This window comes from Aquarana catesbeiana, linkage group LG02 (genome assembly GCF_042186555.1).
Source record: "Aquarana catesbeiana isolate 2022-GZ linkage group LG02, ASM4218655v1, whole genome shotgun sequence".
NCBI lineage: Eukaryota > Metazoa > Chordata > Amphibia > Anura > Ranidae > Aquarana > Aquarana catesbeiana.
Window position 1 is genome coordinate 475,584,160 of NC_133325.1, and position 18,041 is coordinate 475,602,200.

The following is an 18,041-nucleotide window of genomic DNA, read 5'->3' on the forward strand; positions in this document are numbered from 1 at the left end:
GATGAATAATGGTCCCAGTTCAAGTGTGATGGACAGTCCTACCAACTCCGTTCCAGCAGATAATAATAATTGTAATGTACAGACTAATGTAACATCAGTGTGGGGCCTTGGCCCTGATAAGCCTACATTTGCCCAGGTGGTACGTTCTGCTCCTGGTAGCTCCGCCCCCAAGAGGGTTTTCCCCCTGCGACCTACCACCTTGAGCACCCTGGGATCTGGTCTTGGGTCTCTGGCTTCTGCTGGGGGTCCAAGAAGAAATGTAGTGATTCTTAAATGGGAAGGTGGTGCAACCCCTCCAGCACGGCGTGCAGTGGTGGACATGATTTTGGAGATGGGTTTTGGGGCAAACGATCTGTATGCCCTAATACATGTTGCTGGGAGCCGGGAATATACTATTAGTTTCACCAGGCCAGAGGGTCTTGACCTGTTCTGGGAGAGATATGAGGCTCGGTGCAGGTCAAGACCCGAATGGGAAGGTCTGACTCCAGTTGCAGTTTCACAAAGGTCTACAGTGAAAAAAAATCACAATTATTCTCACTAATGAGAGTGTTCCTGCTCGAGATCTAGAGGTCTGGTTAAAGAATTATGGTGAGGTATTGACTAAGCCCGATAAAATACTTGATGAGCGTAACATCTGGACTGGGGGTTGGTCGGTTACAGTCAGGTTGGCCAGGGATGGGAATGTTGTCCGTCACCTGCCCTCCTCAGCTTTTATAGGGAGGGATAGGATGACTATTTTCTACCCTGGTCAGCCGAAGCTGTGTCACCGCTGTGGGGAAAAGGGACATTTGAGCTCCTCCTGTTCAGCCTTGATATGTTCAGTGTGTCGGGGTCAGGGTCATATGGCCAAGGACTGCACCGAGATGATCAGGTGCAACCTGTGCCTGCGCCTTGGCCACCCCTATAGCAGATGTCCTGAAGCCTGGCACAATATGGAGAAGGAGGTAATTGATGACATGTCAAGGCTGGACAGGATGGAGGGTGATGCCCCTGGTGTACCATCCTCCTCTGTGGTGACCGACTCCCCTGGTCCTGCTCAGGATCCCTCTCCAGTTCCTGTGGCCACCCCTCCTGTGTCTGTAAGTATTCCTTCTGTATCTGTCTCTGTGTCCCCCCAGCCTACTGTATCCCCTCCTCTTGTGTCAGAACCTTCCAAGTCTGTGCCCCCCGAGTCAGTTACCCCCCAGGAGTCTACCCCTCCTAAGTCTGATTCAAAGGGAGCACCCCCCCCACCAGGAGTGGTAGCGGGTACTAAAAAGGTTGCTTCTTCCTCTATAAAGAAGTCTTCTGTAAAGACTTCACAGAAAAAAGTAAGAGATGAGGGCATCTCTGAAGCTGACCTGCAGTACCTGGAGGAGAGAAGGAAGGTTGGGAAGCGGAAGAAGCAGGTGGTGAGGACGGAACAGGCTCCAGTGCCTGTCTCCAACCGTTATAGGTCCTATAATTGGGAAATTTCTTCATCTGGAGCTTCTTCGGAGCGAAGTTCTGATTCTGAGATGGAGTTTGAGGCGGCCTCAAGAAAGAGAGAGGCTTCTGGTGATGAGCAGCAGAGGGGAGCTAAGAAGCAATCCACCCAATAACCCAAATGGCGGTTCCCCCTCCGTTAAAAGTGGTGACAATAAATGTCGCCAGCATTAAGTCAGTAAGAGCTCGTTCTATGGCCTTCTTTTTGTTCAGCCAATTAGATGCTGAAATTTTATTTTTGCAAGAGACTAGGCTCACCTCCTTGGCAGATATTCATATGGCCAAGAGAGAGTGGAGGTATGGTCCATCTTACTGGTCTCTTGCGGCCGAGCCTTACGGCGGTGTGGCGGTGTTGTTTAAAACCGGCATGGTAACTGTCCGGCGGGTTATTGAGGTGGTGATTGGGAGATGTATGGTCTTAGACGTCCTTGTGGGAGGGCAGGACCTGCGCCTAATTAATGTTTATGGACCGCACACAAAGTGGGACAGGAAATGCCTTTTTACAAGGATCAAGCCATTTCTTTTTACATCCCGGCAAGTGGTCTTTGGAGGTGACTTTAATACAGTAACTAGGCCCAAGGACAGGAAGGACTTCAAGGACAGGCTGGGATATGATAGCGTTTTTTTAAATAGTATGGTTAGGGATGCTGGTCTTGTGGATGTGCACATTAAGCACCTCCCGGATGACACTGGGTTCACCTTTCATCGAGGTAATAGTCAGAGTAGAATAGATAGGTTTTTTTTGAAGGAGACCTCTGCTTTCTCACCCCCAGTGGTGCAGGCAGTGGAGTTCTCTGATCACTGTATGCTATCTGTGGTCCTGAATGCTTCAGACACCCCTCAGAGGGGTAAGGGCATCTGGAGATTGAATTCGACTCTACTCAAGGAAGAACATGTTAGACAATCCTTTGAGGAATTCTTTCAGGTACAGGTGACCATCCTGGACTTTTGTAGCAGCAAGGCTGAGTGGTGGGAGCTGACCAAAAAGAGGATTGCTGGATTCTTCAGGGGCCTAGCCAATAGAAAGCAGTTTAATAAATACATGACCTACCAACGTTTACGGAGGAAGCTGGATATTCTTGTCTCGAGAGGAGGAGATCCTGGGGCAATCTCCGAAGTGAAACTCCTTCTCAGGAAGTGTCAATATGACCGGCATGCCTCTTTGGTTCTGGAGAGGGACTATGGGAAGTACCACTCGCCTGACCCTTACCAGAACTGCAAACAAGGTGTAGCTGTTAAAACGGTCGTTGGCCTTAAGGACAGTACAGGTTCCTTGACAAAGTCCAGGTCAGGGATTCTGGAGGTCGTGAGGTCCTTTTATGCTGACCTTCTTGGGAGGAAAGAGCTTGACCGTGACAAGATGGAAAGCTTTTTGGACTCTACTCCAGGTCTAAATGATGAAGATGTCCCATTGATGAATTTGACAGAGGAGATCACAGTTGAAGAGGTGATGAGGGCAATTGAACAGCTTGCCATCAAAAAGTCACCTGGACCGGATGGCTTGACGGCTGAGTTTTACAAAGCTTTTAAGCCTATTCTGGCCCCACATTTGGTAGAGGTTTTTAACAGTTGCCTTGCAGAGGGGGTACTTCCCCCTTCCATGAGGCACTCAGCTGTGATTCTTCTTTCAAAGGGTAAAGATCCTTCGATGATTGAGAATTGGCGCCCCATCAGCCTTCTTAATGTCGATAGAAAGATACTGGCAAAGATCATTTTCTGGCGCCTATCGTCAGTAGCAGAGTCTTTGCTTTCTCGTCATCAGCACTGTTCGGTCCAGGGTAGGTGCACCTTCACAGCAGTTTTAGCTGTCCGGGAGGCCTTGGAGCGATGCAGGGCTGCAGGCTGGGGAAAGTATTTGCTGACATTGGATCAGGCAAAAGCTTTTGATCGTGTTAACCACGAGTACCTGTGGTTGCTCCTTAGTAAGTACGGTCTGCCGGGTGGTTTTGTCAATTGGTTAAAAGTCTTGTATAAGGGGGCAGAAAGCTTTCCTCTTGTTAATGGTTGGGTTGGGCAGTCCTTTGAGGTTGGCTCCGGGGTGCGCCAGGGTTGTCCCCTGAGTCCCTTGCTCTATGTGTTTGCAATCGACCCCTTCATCAGGAGGCTAGAGAGCGGCATGTTGTGTGGGGTGCCAGTGGGGCTCCCAGGTGAGCCGCCTTTGAGGGTTGTTGCCTATGCGGACGATGTGTCCGTGATTGTCACTGGGGCGGATGAAGCAGAGGAGGTGGTCTCTCTGACATCACGGTATTCTGAAGCATCAGGCTCCAAGATCAATCAGGAAAAGACTGAAGTTTTCTGGATGGGAAAGGAAGGTGAGGGTTTTGATCTCCCGGACACCTTTCCAGTGCCCCAGGAAAGAATTAAGATTCTAGGCATTGAATTTGGACCTGGTGATTATGGCCTCAAAAACTGGGAAGGCAGACTGGAAATTGCCAATACTAAGGTGGTCAGCTGGAAGAGATGGAAGTTATCTATGAGGGAAAGGGTTGATCTGATTAAGACTTACCTGATTCCGATCTTCTTGTATGTCAGCTTTGTCTGCATCTTGCCAGTGTCTCTCTATGCTAGGGTCAGTAGTGTGTTCTTCCAGATGTTGTGGGGGAACAGACTGAACCCCATCAAGAGGAATGTCACCTATCTATCCAGGAGGGAGGGTGGCTTAGGTATGGTCAACCCAGTTCTTTTCTTTTCACTGCTTTTTCTCAAGTTTAACATTGGTAATATGCTTGCAGTGGAACCTCCTGGATGGGTAGGCATCTTTAGATCTTGGTTTAGGCCTTTTCTGCGACTTTGGGAAGAGGGTGGCCAAGTGAAGAATCTCAGGGGTCATCGTGGTCAGCTACCAGCCTATGTCGCTCCGTGCCTGAAGTTACTACGGCAGTGGCGATTGTCGGCTGAAGATCTCAGATCGGTTCCGAGGAAAGTCCTTATGAGTCGAGTCTTGAGCGAAGTCTTTCATGACCCACTGGCCTTAAGGGATTGCCCAGGCCCAGTTTTGAGGGCAGGGTTAAGACTTATTAATTTGGACAGAGTACCCCCTAAATTTAGGGATCTGGCCTGGTTGTGCTTCCATGGGAGGCTCTATGTTAGGGGCAATTTGAAATTCCGCAGTGGGGTGGATCGTAGCTGTCCTCGGGAGGAGTGTGCAGGTGAGGAGGAGACTATGGACCATTTTCTGCTTCATTGCCCCTTTAACATAGAAGTGTACAAACAGGTGGGGCGGGCCCTCGGTGTTCCTTTCCTCTCCAGGCTGGGTTATGCTGAGTGGGTGTATGGAGCATTCAATACTGGTGGGCTTTTTTGTTTAGATACACTTTTTCTAGTTAGCCTAGTAGTCCGTTATTTCACTTGGAACGCACGGTGTCAGGTCTGCATTCGGCGTAAAATCCTTCCTGTTCAGGTGGTGGTGTATGACATTCTGCATGAGGTGGAGAAGATTCGGGTACTTGAGAGAGACAAGCGGAGTCAGGGGGCTTGGTTGAAGGCGTGGAGGGGTTTCAAGCCTCCCTGACTGCCAGGAGTCTCTTTCCCGGGTGTGGCTGTCTGTCTCTTATCACCCTAGATTATTATTATTTGGATTTATTTTTTGATAAATGGCTGCGTACATAGGTGATGGGTTGTGCCTCTTGGGCCCTCTCTGCTGCTTTATGTAAATAGTTTTGGTAGTGGATTATGTATATATTGTAAATATTCTGAACATGGATGTGTATTCCTTGGATTTATGTTGAAGTTTTGTACTTTGGTTTTGTTTTTTTACTTTTGTATAAAATTGGTTGCTTGATTCTTTTTAATAAAAGATCAATAGCGCCCCATCCTTGGCGTCAGTGGGAGGAATAGCGCCCCATCCTTGGCGTCAGTGGGAGGAATAGCGCCCCATCCTTGGCGTCAGTGGGAGGAATAGCGCCCCATCCTTGGCGTCAGTGGGAGGAATAGCGCCCCATCCTTGGCGTCAGTGGGAGGAATAGCGCCCCATCCTTGGCGTCAGTGGGAGGAATAGCGCCCCATCCTTGGCGTCAGTGGGAGGAATAGCGCCCCATCCTTGGCGTCAGTGGGAGGAATAGCGCCCCATCCTTGGCGTCAGTGGGAGGAATAGCGCCCCATCCTTGGCGTCAGTGGGAGGAATAGTGCCCCACCCATCATTGGAGCACAGGTGTGTCAGGAGGAGGCTGTCTCTCTGGAGCTACTGCAGGTGATCCGTGTGAGAGGGGACTGGTGAGGAACTCTCTCCCAGCTCTCCTGGCTCCTTTCTGGGGAAGCCATGGAGGCCAGCAGGGCCTCTCCTGCTGGAAGCTCTCAGCCATCTCCTGGGCCATCAGGTAACATACCTGCCCCTATACAACCCATGGTTGGTGATCTCTCTGCCCCTGGTGAAGATGAAGGTTCCGGGGCCATCCGGGAGCGAGTGGTGGCCGGGATTAAGGTCCTGAATAGGGAAAGAGACAAGCTCTACAAGCTCAGAGCCGAGGTGAAGCGCCTGAGAAGGCAGCGTGAGGGCTTGCATAGCCAGAGACGTGGATCCATGGATCCGGAGATCCAACTGGCCAAGGTTCGGGTGGAACACCAGGAGACCATTGTGGCCATGATGGAAGGCAGAGATGGGCCATTTAAAGAAAAGTTTTGTAATGAGAAAAGATTTGCGAGGATGACAAAGATGGAGGTGGAGGAGGAGACCCCCAGTTCTGACCCCCTGCCCCCTCAGGTAGAGGTAAGCAGCCCTATGCCTTCCCAGGACTCAGGAGGCATGCTCAGGGCCATCCAGGTAATGGAGTCTCCTATGCGGGGGGATCAGCTGGCATTTAATGATGAGGACATAACAGACAATGTGCCTGACAAGGTAAAGCCTGTCAAGTCCCTTATTGTGGATAAAACAATTTTTGTGCCATTCAACACTGTGACTGATACTGACAATGTACCCAGTGAGAGTCAGGCTGCTAGTCCTATCTGTAGCAATGCTGTGCCTGCTGATGCTGCAGTACAGCAAAGTTTGCTTTTAAAAAATGACATTCCAGCAGATGAACTACAAGATTCAGCAGAGCCTATTAACCCCCTTTTGGCTGAAGCTGTTTGCCCCACAGCTGCTGAGGACTCTACAGCACAGCTTCAGGAGAGAGCTGGTATTACATCAGAAACTGTGACTATTCCTGATGAGAATGTGAAGTTTTGTGTGACTGATAAAAATCATCCCAGTACCAGTGTGATGAACAATGGTCCCAGTTCAAGTGTGGACAGTCCTACCAACTCCGTTCAAGCAGTGAATAATAATAGTAATGTACAGACTGCTGTGACATCAGTGTGGGGCCTTGGCCCTGAAAAACGTACCTTTGCTCAGGTGGTACGCTCTGCTCCTGGTAGCTCTGCTCCCAAGCGGGGTTTTCCCCTACAGGCTTCCACTTTGAGCACCCCAGGATCTGGTCTTGGGTCTCTGGCTTCTGCTGGGGGTCCCAGACGTAATGTTGTTATTCTGAAATGGGAAGGTGGTGCGATCCCTCCAGCACGGCGTGCAGTGGTGGATTTGATTTTGGAGATGGGTTTTGGGGCAAATGATCTGTATGCCTTTATACATGTAGCTGGGACACGGGATTATACAGTTAGCTTCACCAGGCCAGAGGGTCTTGACCTGTTCTGGGAGAGATATGAGGCTCGGTGCAGGTCAAGACCTGAATGGGAAGGTCTGGCCCCAGTTGCAGTTTCTCAGAGGTCTACAGTAAAAAAAAATCACAATTATCCTCACTAATGAGAGTGTCCCTGCCCGGGATCTAGAGGTTTGGTTAAGGAACTATGGGGAGGTTTTGACCAAGCCCAATAAAATCCTTGATGAGCGTAACATCTGGACTGGGGGTTGGTCAGTTACAGTCAGGTTGGCCAGGGATGGGAATGTTGTCCGTCACCTGCCCTCCTCAGCTTTTATAGGGAGGGATAGGATGACTGTTTTTTACCCTGGTCAGCCGAAGCTGTGTCACCGCTGTGGAGAAAAGGGGCATTTGAGTTCCTCCTGTTCAGCCTTGATATGTTCAGTGTGTCGGGGTCAGGGTCATATGGCTAAGGACTGCACCGAAATGATCAGGTGCAACCTGTGCCTGCGCCTTGGCCACCCCTACAGCAGATGTCCTGAAGCCTGGCACAATATGGAGAAGGAGGTAATTGATGACATGTCAAGGCTGGACAGGATGGAGGGTGAGGCCCCTGGTGTACCATCCTCCTCTGCGGTGACCGACTCCCCTGGTCCTGCTCAGGATCCCTCTCCAGTTCCTGTGGCCACCCCTCATGTGTCTGTAAGTATTCCTTCTGTATCTGTATCTGTCTCCCCCCAGCCTACTGTACCCTCTCCTCTTGTGTCAGAACCTTCCAAGTCTGTGCCCCCTGAGTCAGTTACCCCCCAGGAGTCTACCCCTCCTAAGTCTGATTCAAAGGGAGCACCCCCCCCACCAGCAGTAGTAGTGGGTACTAAAAAGGTTGCTTCTTCCTCTGTGAAGAAGTCTTCTGTAAAGACTTCACAGAAAAAAGTAATAGATGAGGGCATCTCTGAAGCTGACCTGCAGTACCTGGAGGAGAGAAGGAAGGTTGGGAAGCGGAAGAAGCAGGTGGTGAGGACGGAACAGGCTCCAGTGCCTGTCTCCAACCGTTATAGGTCCTCTAATTGGGATATCTCTTCATCTGAAGCTTCTTCGGAGCGAAGTTCTGATTCCGAAATGGAGTTTGAGGCGGCCTCAAGAAAGAGAGAGGCTTCTGGTGATGAGCAGCAGAGGGGAGCTAAGAAGCAAACCACCCAATAACCCAAATGGCGGTTCCCCCTCCGTTAAAAGTGGTGACAATAAATGTCGCCAGCATTAAGTCAGTAAGAGCTCGTTCTATGGCCTTCTTTTTGTTCAGCCAATTAGATGCTGAAATTTTATTTTTGCAAGAGACTAGGCTCACCTCCTTGGCAGATATTCATATGGCCAAGAGAGAGTGGAGGTATGGTCCATCTTACTGGTCTCTTGCGGCCGAGCCTTACGGCGGTGTGGCGGTGTTGTTTAAAACTGGCATGGTAACTGTCCGGCGGGTTATTGAGGTGGAGATTGGGAGATGTATGGTCTTAGACGTCCTTGTGGGAGGGCAGGACCTGCGCCTAATTAATGTTTATGGACCGCACACAAAGTGGGACAGGAAATGCCTTTTTACAAGGATCAAGCCATTTCTTTTTACATCCCGGCAAGTGGTCTTTGGGAGGTGACTTTAATACAGTAACTAGGCCCAAGGACAGGAAGGACTTCAAGGACAGGCTGGGATATGATAGCGTTTTTTTAAATAGTATGGTTAGGGATGCTGGTCTTGTGGATGTGCACATTAAGCACCTCCCGGATGACACTGGGTTCACCTTTCATCGAGGTAATAGTCAGAGTAGAATAGATAGGTTTTTTTTGAAGGAGACCTCTGCTTTCTCACCCCCAGTGGTGCAGGCAGTAGAGTTCTCTGATCACTGTATGCTATCTGTGGTCCTGAATGCTTCAGACGCCCCTCAGAGGGGCAAGGGCATCTGGAGATTGAATTCGACTCTACTCAAGGAAGAACATGTTAGACAATCCTTTGAGGAATTCTTTCAGGCACAGGTGACCATCCTGGACTTTTGTAGCAGCAAGGCTGAGTGGTGGGAGCTGACCAAAAAGAGGACTGCTGGATTCTTCAGGGGCCTAGCCAATAGAAAGCAGTTTAATAAATACATGACCTACCAACGTTTACGGAGGAAGCTGGATATTCTTGTCTCGAGAGGAGGAGATCCTGGGGCAATCTCCGAAGTGAAACTCCTTCTCAGGAAGTGTCAATATGACCGGCATGCCTCTTTGGTTCTGGAGAGGGACTATGGGAAGTACCACTCGCCTGACCCTTACCAGAACTGCAAACAAGGTGTAGCTGTTAAAACGGTCGTTGGCCTTAAGGACAGTACAGGTTCCTTGACAAAGTCCAGGTCAGGGATTCTGGAGGTCGTGAGGTCCTTTTATGCTGACCTTCTTGGGAGGAAAGAGCTTGACCGTGACAAGATGGAAAGCTTTTTGGACTCTACTCCAGGTCTAAATGATGAAGATGTCCCATTGATGAATTTGACAGAGGAGATCACAGTTGAAGAGGTGATAAGGGCAATTGAACAGCTTGCCATCAAAAAGTCACCTGGACCGGATGGCTTGACGGCTGAGTTTTACAAAGCTTTTAAGTCTATTCTGGCCCCACATTTGGTAGAGGTTTTTAACAGTTGCCTTGCTGAGGGGGTACTTCCCCCTTCCATGAGGCACTCAGCTGTGATTCTTCTTTCAAAGGGTAAAGATCCTTCGATGGTTGAGAATTGGCGCCCCATCAGCCTTCTTAATGTCGATAGAAAGATACTGGCAAAGATCATTTTCTGGCGCCTATCGTCAGTAGCAGAGTCTTTGCTTTCTCGCCATCAGCACTGTTCGGTCCAGGGTAGGTGCACCTTCACAGCAGTTTTAGCTGTCCGGGAGGCCTTGGAGCGGTGCAGGGCTGCAGGCTGGGGAAAGTATTTGCTGACATTGGATCAGGCAAAGGCTTTTGATCGTGTCAACCATGAGTACCTGTGGTTGCTCCTTAGTAAGTACGGTCTGCCGGGTGGTTTTGTCGATTGGTTAAAAGTCTTGTATGAGGGGGCAGAGAGCTTTCCTCTTGTTAATGGTTGGGTTGGGCAGTCCTTTGAGGTTGGCTCCGGGATGCGCCAGGGTTGTCCCCTGAGTCCCCTGCTCTATGTGTTTGCAATCGACCCCTTCATCAGGAGGCTAGAGAGCGGCATGTTGTGTGGGGTGCCAGTGGGGCTTCCGGGTGAGCCGCCTTTGAGGGTTGTTGCCTATGCGGACGATGTGTCGGTGATTGTCACTGGGGCGGATGAAGCAGAGGAGGTGGTCTCTCTGACATCACGGTATTCTGAAGCATCAGGCTCCAAGATCAATCAGGAAAAGAGTGAAGTTTTCTGGATGGGAAAGGAAGGTGAGGGGTTTGATCTCCCGGACACCTTTCCAGTGCCCCAGGAAAGAATTAAGATTTTAGGCATTGAATTTGGACCTGGCGATTATGGCCTCAAAAACTGGGAAGGCAGACTGGAAATTGCCAATACTAAGGTGGTCAGCTGGAAGAGATGGAAGTTATCTATGAGGGAAAGGGTTGATCTGATTAAGACTTACCTGATTCCGATCTTCTTGTATGTCAGCTTTGTCTGCATCTTGCCAGTGTCTCTCTATGCTAGGGTCAGTAGTGTGTTCTTCCAGATGTTGTGGGGGAACAGACTGAACCCCATCAAGAGGAATGTCACCTATCTATCCAGGAGGGAGGGTGGCTTAGGTATGGTCAACCCAGTTCTTTTCTTTTCACTGCTTTTTCTCAAGTTTAATATTGGTAATATGCTTGCAGTGGAACCTCCTGGATGGGCAGGCATATTTAGATCTTGGTTTAGGCCTTTTCTACGACTTTGGGAAGAAGGTGGCCAAGTGAAGAATCTCAGGGGTCATCGTGGTCAGCTACCAGCCTATGTCGCTCCATGCCTGAAGTTACTACGGCAGTGGCGATTGTCGGCTGAAGATCTCAGATCGGTTCCGAGGAAAGTCCTTATAAGTCGAGTCTTGAGCGAAGTCTTTCATGACCCACTGGCCTTAAGGGATTGCCCAGGCCCAGTTTTGAGGGCAGGGTTAAGACTTATTAATTTGGACAGAGTACCCCCTAAATTCAGGGATCTGGCCTGGTTGTGCTTCCATGGGAGACTCTATGTTAGGGGCAATTTGAAATTCCGCAGTGGGGTGGATCGTAGCTGTCCTCGGGAGGAGTGTGCAGGTGAGGAGGAGACTATGGACCATTTTCTGCTTCATTGCCCTTTTAACATAGAGGTGTACAAACAGGTGGGACGGGCCCTCGGTGTCCCTTTCCTCTCCAGGCTGGGTTATGCTGAGTGGGTGTACGGAGCATTCAATACTGGTGGGGTTTTTTGTTTAGATACACTTTTTCTAGTTAGCCTAATAGTCCGTTATTTCACTTGGAACGCACGGTGTCAGGTCTGCATTCGGCGTAAAATCCTTCCTGTTCAGGTGGTGGTGTATGACATTCTGCATGAGGTGGAGAAGATTCGGGTGCTCGAGAGGGACAAGCGGAGTCAGGGGGCTTGGTTGAAGGCGTGGAGGGGTTTCAAGCCTCCCTGACTGCCAGGAGTCTCTTTCCCGGGTGTGGCTGTCTGTCTCTTATCACCCTAGATTATTATTTTTTTGGATTAATTTTTGATAAATGGCTGCGTACATAGGTGATGGGTTGTGCCTCTTAGGCCCTCTCTGCTGCTTTATGTAAATAATTTTGGTAGTGGATTATGTATATATTGTATATATTCTGAACATGGATGTGTATTCCTTGGATTTCTGTTGAAGTTTTGTACTATGGTTTTGTTTTTTACTTTTGTATAAAATTGGTTGCTTGATTCTTTTAATAAAAGATCAATAGCGCCCCATCCTTGGCGTCAGTGGGAGGAATAGCGCCCCATCCTTGGCGTCAGTGGGAGGAATAGCGCCCCATCCTTGGCGTCAGTGGGAGGAATAGCGCCCCATCCTTGGCGTCAGTGGGAGGAATAGCGCCCCATCCTTGGCGTCAGTGGGAGGAATAGCGCCCCATCCTTGGCGTCAGTGGGAGGAATAGCGCCCCATCCTTGGCGTCAGTGGGAGGAATAGCGCCCCATCCTTGGCGTCAGTGGGAGGAATAGCGCCCCATCCTTGGCGTCAGTGGGAGGAATAGCGCCCCATCCTTGGCGTCAGTGGGAGGAATAGCGCCCCATCCTTGGCGTCAGTGGGAGGAATAGCGCCCCATCCTTGGCGTCAGTGGGAGGAATAGCGCCCCATCCTTGGCGTCAGTGGGAGGAATAGCGCCCCATCCTTGGCGTCAGTGGGAGGAATAGCGCCCCATCCTTGGCGTCAGTGGGAGGAATAGCGCCCCATCCTTGGCGTCAGTGGGAGGAATAGCGCCCCATCCTTGGCGTCAGTGGGAGGAATAGCGCCCCATCCTTGGCGTCAGTGGGAGGAATAGCGCCCCATCCTTGGCGTCAGTGGGAGGAATAGCGCCCCATCCTTGGCGTCAGTGGGAGGAATAGCGCCCCATCCTTGGCGTCAGTGGGAGGAATAGCGCCCCATCCTTGGCGTCAGTGGGAGGAATAGCGCCCCATCCTTGGCGTCAGTGGGAGGAATAGCGCCCCATCCTTGGCGTCAGTGGGAGGAATAGCGCCCCATCCTTGGCGTCAGTGGGAGGAATAGCGCCCCATCCTTGGCGTCAGTGGGAGGAATAGCGCCCCATCCTTGGCGTCAGTGGGAGGAATAGCGCCCCATCCTTGGCGTCAGTGGGAGGAATAGCGCCCCATCCTTGGCGTCAGTGGGAGGAATAGCGCCCCATCCTTGGCGTCAGTGGGAGGAATAGCGCCCCATCCTTGGCGTCAGTGTTGTAAACCAGCCAGGTTGAAGCGCAATCAGACATTTAAAAATGTCCTGCAGTACAGAGAGGATGCTCGTGCTAGGTGCTCCCAATGCCTCTGATCTTGCAGTCAGTAGGCAGGAGAGATCTTAGGCAAACTGCAGAGAGATAATCAGAAATCACAGATGTAAACACTACATATGTGTGTGAATATCACCGAAAGACCTGTCTGTCTCAAAAATTATATAAAATTAATTTGAGCATAGTGTTGTGTGACCGAGTAATTGTCAGTCAAAATATCATAGCACTAAAAAAATAAATAAAAATTGTCTCAACAAAATGGACTATGTCGAGCTGGCCGACAGATGGTTGCATCTGAGCCGTCTGGAAGGGTGCTGTATTGGGTCTGGCCAGAGGGTCGGGTCCCTGGCCTTCTGGCTTAGATTGGTGTAGTTCTAGCTCCGGTCAGTTTTTCAGGAGAGAATGCTGACTCCCCTATAGCACCGGGGGGGGGGGGGGGGGGGGGGGGAGCAGTTAGTATTTCCTGAATGTAATTAGGTAGGAGTGATGGGAGCGATGGTTGAGCCTCAGGGGTCAAGGGCTCTCCCTAAGCTCTCGGAACTTCAGTTCTTCCTGGCTGGGGTGGGGGCTGCGCTGACTGGGCTGTTGGTCAGCGTTGTGACGAAAAGCCTGTGGTGAATGTGCCCCTGAAGTGGCAGTTCAGGGGTGCCGTACAATCACTGTGAGGGTCACTTTGATTTATGACACCATGGTCGCTTCACCATACACACGTTTTTCACACCTGCCTCTAGGGCCGAGCCTTTTGGCTAGGACCAGGGGGATTTTTTTTATTCCTGGCCGAAGGTCCAGTCATTGTATTGCACAATGGCCACTTTTCACTTCTCCCACACTTTCTATTTATTTACCCTTTGTCTGTCACTTTTTTGCATTTCTTTGTTTGATGTCGCATGTTTTTCACAGTGTGATGAGTAGGGTGCGGATCCTTGGGCCTACCCTGAAAGTCTTGGGAGTGGGTGGACAAGGCCTTCTGGCTTGCTTCGCCCAATCTCATGGGGTCTCTCTTCGAGGGAGTCCCATTGAGTACTTGGGTGGGTCTGTTTTGGCAGACCTTCCAGAGAAAGGGGGGCCATCTGGTTTCGGCCAGATGGACCTAAGTGAAGTACCTCAGTCCCTGTCTGGAGCTTAACACCCCGGAGGATCAGGGTAAGGTCCTTCCTAGGGAGGAGCAGTGTAACACCCGTTGCACGTTTTGTGTCACCGCTTTATGTGTGTGCACTTTTTTGGCACCTGGTGGAGTTTTTGGGTGTGTTTCACACGCCACAGGCTTTTCAAAAAAAGTGTCCCGTTGAAATTTAACAGGAATAGAGGGGAAATCTTCCAATGGGAATACTATTTCAGGCGGCCCTGAAAACACCCTAGAATCTCCTCTCACTTCCTGTTGTGGCTATGGGACAAGAAATTAAGGAAAATCACCCCAAAGAGACACAGACGGCAAAAATAAGAAAAAAAAAAAAAATCTGAAAAAGGGGTTATAACCCTCCCTTGCTCTATCCAAAATTTAAAAATAAAAAGTTTTGACTTTAGTTCCACTTTAGGAATACAATAGCATATGATTACAATTCTAAACAGTAAGTAAACATGAACATTAAAGCGCAGTTTCACCCAGAAATGGAACTTCTCCTGATCGGATTCCTCCCCCCCCTCCAGTGTCACATTTAACACCTTTCGGGGGGGGGGGGGGTGCAGATAACTGTATAATTATACCTGTATAATATCTCACTTCCGGGCATAGATCGCCGCACTTTCTGCGGCGAACTACGCCATGTCCGCCCCCCTGCTGTCTTCTGGGAGACACACAGGTCTCAGAAGACAGCAGGAACCATTGAGAATGTGCAGCGCGACTCGCGTATGCGCAGTAGGGAACCAGGAGTGAAGCTGATGGTCTTCACTGCCTGGTTCCCATACCAGGAATGACGGCGGTAGCACCCGGGAGTAAATCCAAAGACCAGCTTCAGTTGCAGGCTCCCTGGACAGGTAAGTGTCCATGTATTAAAAGTCAGAAGCTACAGTATTTGTAGCTGCTGACTTTTACATTTTCTTTTTTCCCCAGGCGGAACTCCGCTTTAACGACTGATTTATCCAACTCCTTGTAAGACCACGCCAAGCTGCCTGTGACATCTACAAAGGAAATCCTCATGTGACCTAGCACACTTCCGTGCCAGCAATGTTACTGGTAGCAATATGCACATCCCAGGGATACGCAATAGGAGCCCAATGCAGAAGTCAGAATATGCTGACGATTTAAAAGCAGTCAACATGTACCATTACACTTCAATGAGCCCGCAAACCAGACTAGAGGTACTTTACATGCATAGGGTCTATGTAAGAAAAAGATTCAGTTCACATTACAGCATTTTTGTAAACGTACAAATGCGCATTTTTGCAAAATGTCTTGCCACAAGCATAGATCAAACCAATGAGCTGCCCTTCATGAGGCAAAGTAGCTTATGCACCTTTCTAAGTGTCAAACTGAAAATGTCACACATTTTGCACGCATTTCATTAACGAGCGCAAATCCGCACAATATAGTGTGAATGCAGCCCAACACCCAAGGATGAATACTTCCTTTAGAAAAGGCAAAAGTTTTTTTTCAGCAAAGTCTAATGATATTTTAAAATTACAGTCACATGACTAGAATCCTTGTGTTGAAGCTTTGTGACCTATATCCAATATTAGAACATCGATCCCGATTGGTTGCTATGACTGCTGTAGCATACTTGCCATACAGTCATTCCCTAGCAATAGTGGTTCATTTTCAACAGACAGCACCTACTCCAAACAGGAAACAAATACAAACATACGCATAAAAAAAAAAAAAAAATCTAACATCATAGTACAGGTATTAGGCTGCCAAACCAATATGTTGAAAAAAAAATGACAATTAGTATAAAACAGAAACAGGCAGAAACTTTGATGGGAGTGGGTTTCATTTCTTCAGAATCATTGCGAACAGTATCCATTCCCTTTATCCCTGAAATAGGCAGATAGTCTTGGTCACCCTGCGGGCTGCCCCCCATCCCTAGAAATTCAGTGCACAATCCACATCCTGGTTACCCCACGCACAGCCCCCATCCCCTGGTCACCCTATGTGCAACCCCTATTTCCAGGTTACGCTGGGCACAGCCCATAATCCCCAGAGATCCCATGCACAGTCCCCATCGCCAGGGAGATCCCGCATGCAGCCCCCTTCCCTCATCTTCTCTGCAGCCCATAATCCCCTGGAAATTTTTATTCTCTGGTAACCCCACACGCAGCCCCCATCCCCTGATCACCCTGTGCGCAACTTACAAACCCCTGGTTATATTCTGTACAGCCCACATCCCCGGAGATCCTGCGCAGACCCCCCCCCCCATCCCACGGTTAGCCCCCACGCTTGCAGACACCCCCCCCATGGTGATGGCACGTAGATTCCCACCCACGGGGATGGCGCGCAAACCCCACCCTCACCCCACGGGGAACGCGCGCAAACCCCACGGGGAACGTGCGCAAACCCCACGGGGAACGCGCGCAAACCCCACGGGGAACGCGCGCAAACCCCACCCACCCCACGGGGAACGCGCGCAAACCCCACGGGGAACGCGCGCAAACCCCACGGGGAACACGGGGAACGCGCGCAAACCCCACCCACCCCACGGGGACCCTGTGTGCATGCTTACAAACCCCTGGTTATATTCCGTGCAGCCCTCATCCCCAGGGATCCCATGCGCAGCCCTCATCCCCAATTACCCTGAGCACAGCTCCCATCCCCGGAGATCCTGTGTGTACACAACGCTCACCCTGCAGCACACCGGAGAATGCAATGAGACACTTACAGGCTGGTGATGCCCTCTGGCAGGGGCGCTGCGGGAAGCCGGCCCAGTCTTCTTCTGCTGCAGTCCAGCATTCGGCCCTCGCACACACACGGAGCCGGGCAGGACGTATCGGAGGATGCGGCCTCCAGCAGCAGCACAGCTAGGAGGACCCCCAGAGCTAGCCATGTAGCGGCTGCCATCTTCTCCCTGTGGCTCCTCTCCCGGAGCCCGTACACAATCCCGATCAATCCAGCTAACGCTCCCCGGTAAGGCCCGCTCTATCCGATCCCCGTCTAGCCGTAGGACCGCCTATTGCTTACACTCCGTTCTGCCGTACCATACGTGTTGACGTCACGGCCAAGCGCCGACCAGTAACCGGAAGTATTCTGAGTTGTAAACAGAATGTCAGAGGAGTTGGCGGGTCGTTTCATAGAGCTGGATAGGATCACGTAAAGGGAACCAGTCACTTCAGGGAAACTGAAGATTTTGTCTACAACTATTCATTGGGGAAAACAAGAAAAGGCAAAAATCAAAGTGTTTTTTCCTGATGGAGCAGTGGGGCTTTAGGGGTTCATGTCAACAGTTTCCTGTGTTTGGAATTCACCTCACAGTCCATATTCGCATCGCACACATTCCTGGAATAAGCTCTCTTCACCTCAAACGCCAGTCCGTCAACCACTTAAGGACCAAGCCTCTTTTTGAGATCTGTTGTGTTTTTTTTTTTTTTTTTGCTAGAAAATTACTTAGAACTCCCAAACGTTATATATATTTTTTTCAGACACCTTAGAGAAAAATATGCAATAATTTATGTCACACTGTATTTGCGCACTGGTCTTACAATCGCAATTGTTTTGGAAAAAATACACTTTTTCGAATTAAAAAAAAAAAAAAAGTTAGGCAAATTTTTTTCTATATTGTGAAAGATAGTGTTACACCAAGTAAATTTAAAGCGCCCTGTCCCACCGAGCCCGTGCGCAGAAGCGAACCCATACGTAAGTCACGCCTGCATATGAAAACGTTGTTCAGACCACACGTGAGGCATCGCCACGATCGTTGGAGCAAAAGCAATAATTCTAGTACTAGATCTACTCTAATTCAAAACTGGTAACCTGTAGAAAGTTTTAAACGTCACCAATGGAGATTTTATAGGTGCCAAAGTTTGTCGTCATTCCACGAGCGAGCGCAATTTTGAAGCATATGTTGGGTATCAATATACTCACATTAAAGAGGTCCTGTCATGCTTTTTTTTAATTACAAGGGGTGTTTACATTCATTGTAATAGGAATAAAA

At 49.8% G+C, this 18,041-nt stretch overlaps 1 protein-coding gene across 1 annotated transcript in view; it reads right to left on the reverse strand.

Moving 5' to 3' along the window:
- The window catches only part of LRIG2 (leucine rich repeats and immunoglobulin like domains 2), a 147,426-nt gene extending 130,180 nt beyond the window's left edge, over positions 1-17,246 (reverse strand). The window contains exon 1 of the mRNA XM_073615716.1: positions 16,773-17,246. Within this exon, the coding sequence (XP_073471817.1) occupies positions 16,773-16,951 (179 nt within the window). The 5' untranslated portion in view covers positions 16,952-17,246. The remainder of the gene's footprint in view (positions 1-16,772) is intronic.
- Positions 17,247-18,041: the final 795 nt, after the last annotated feature.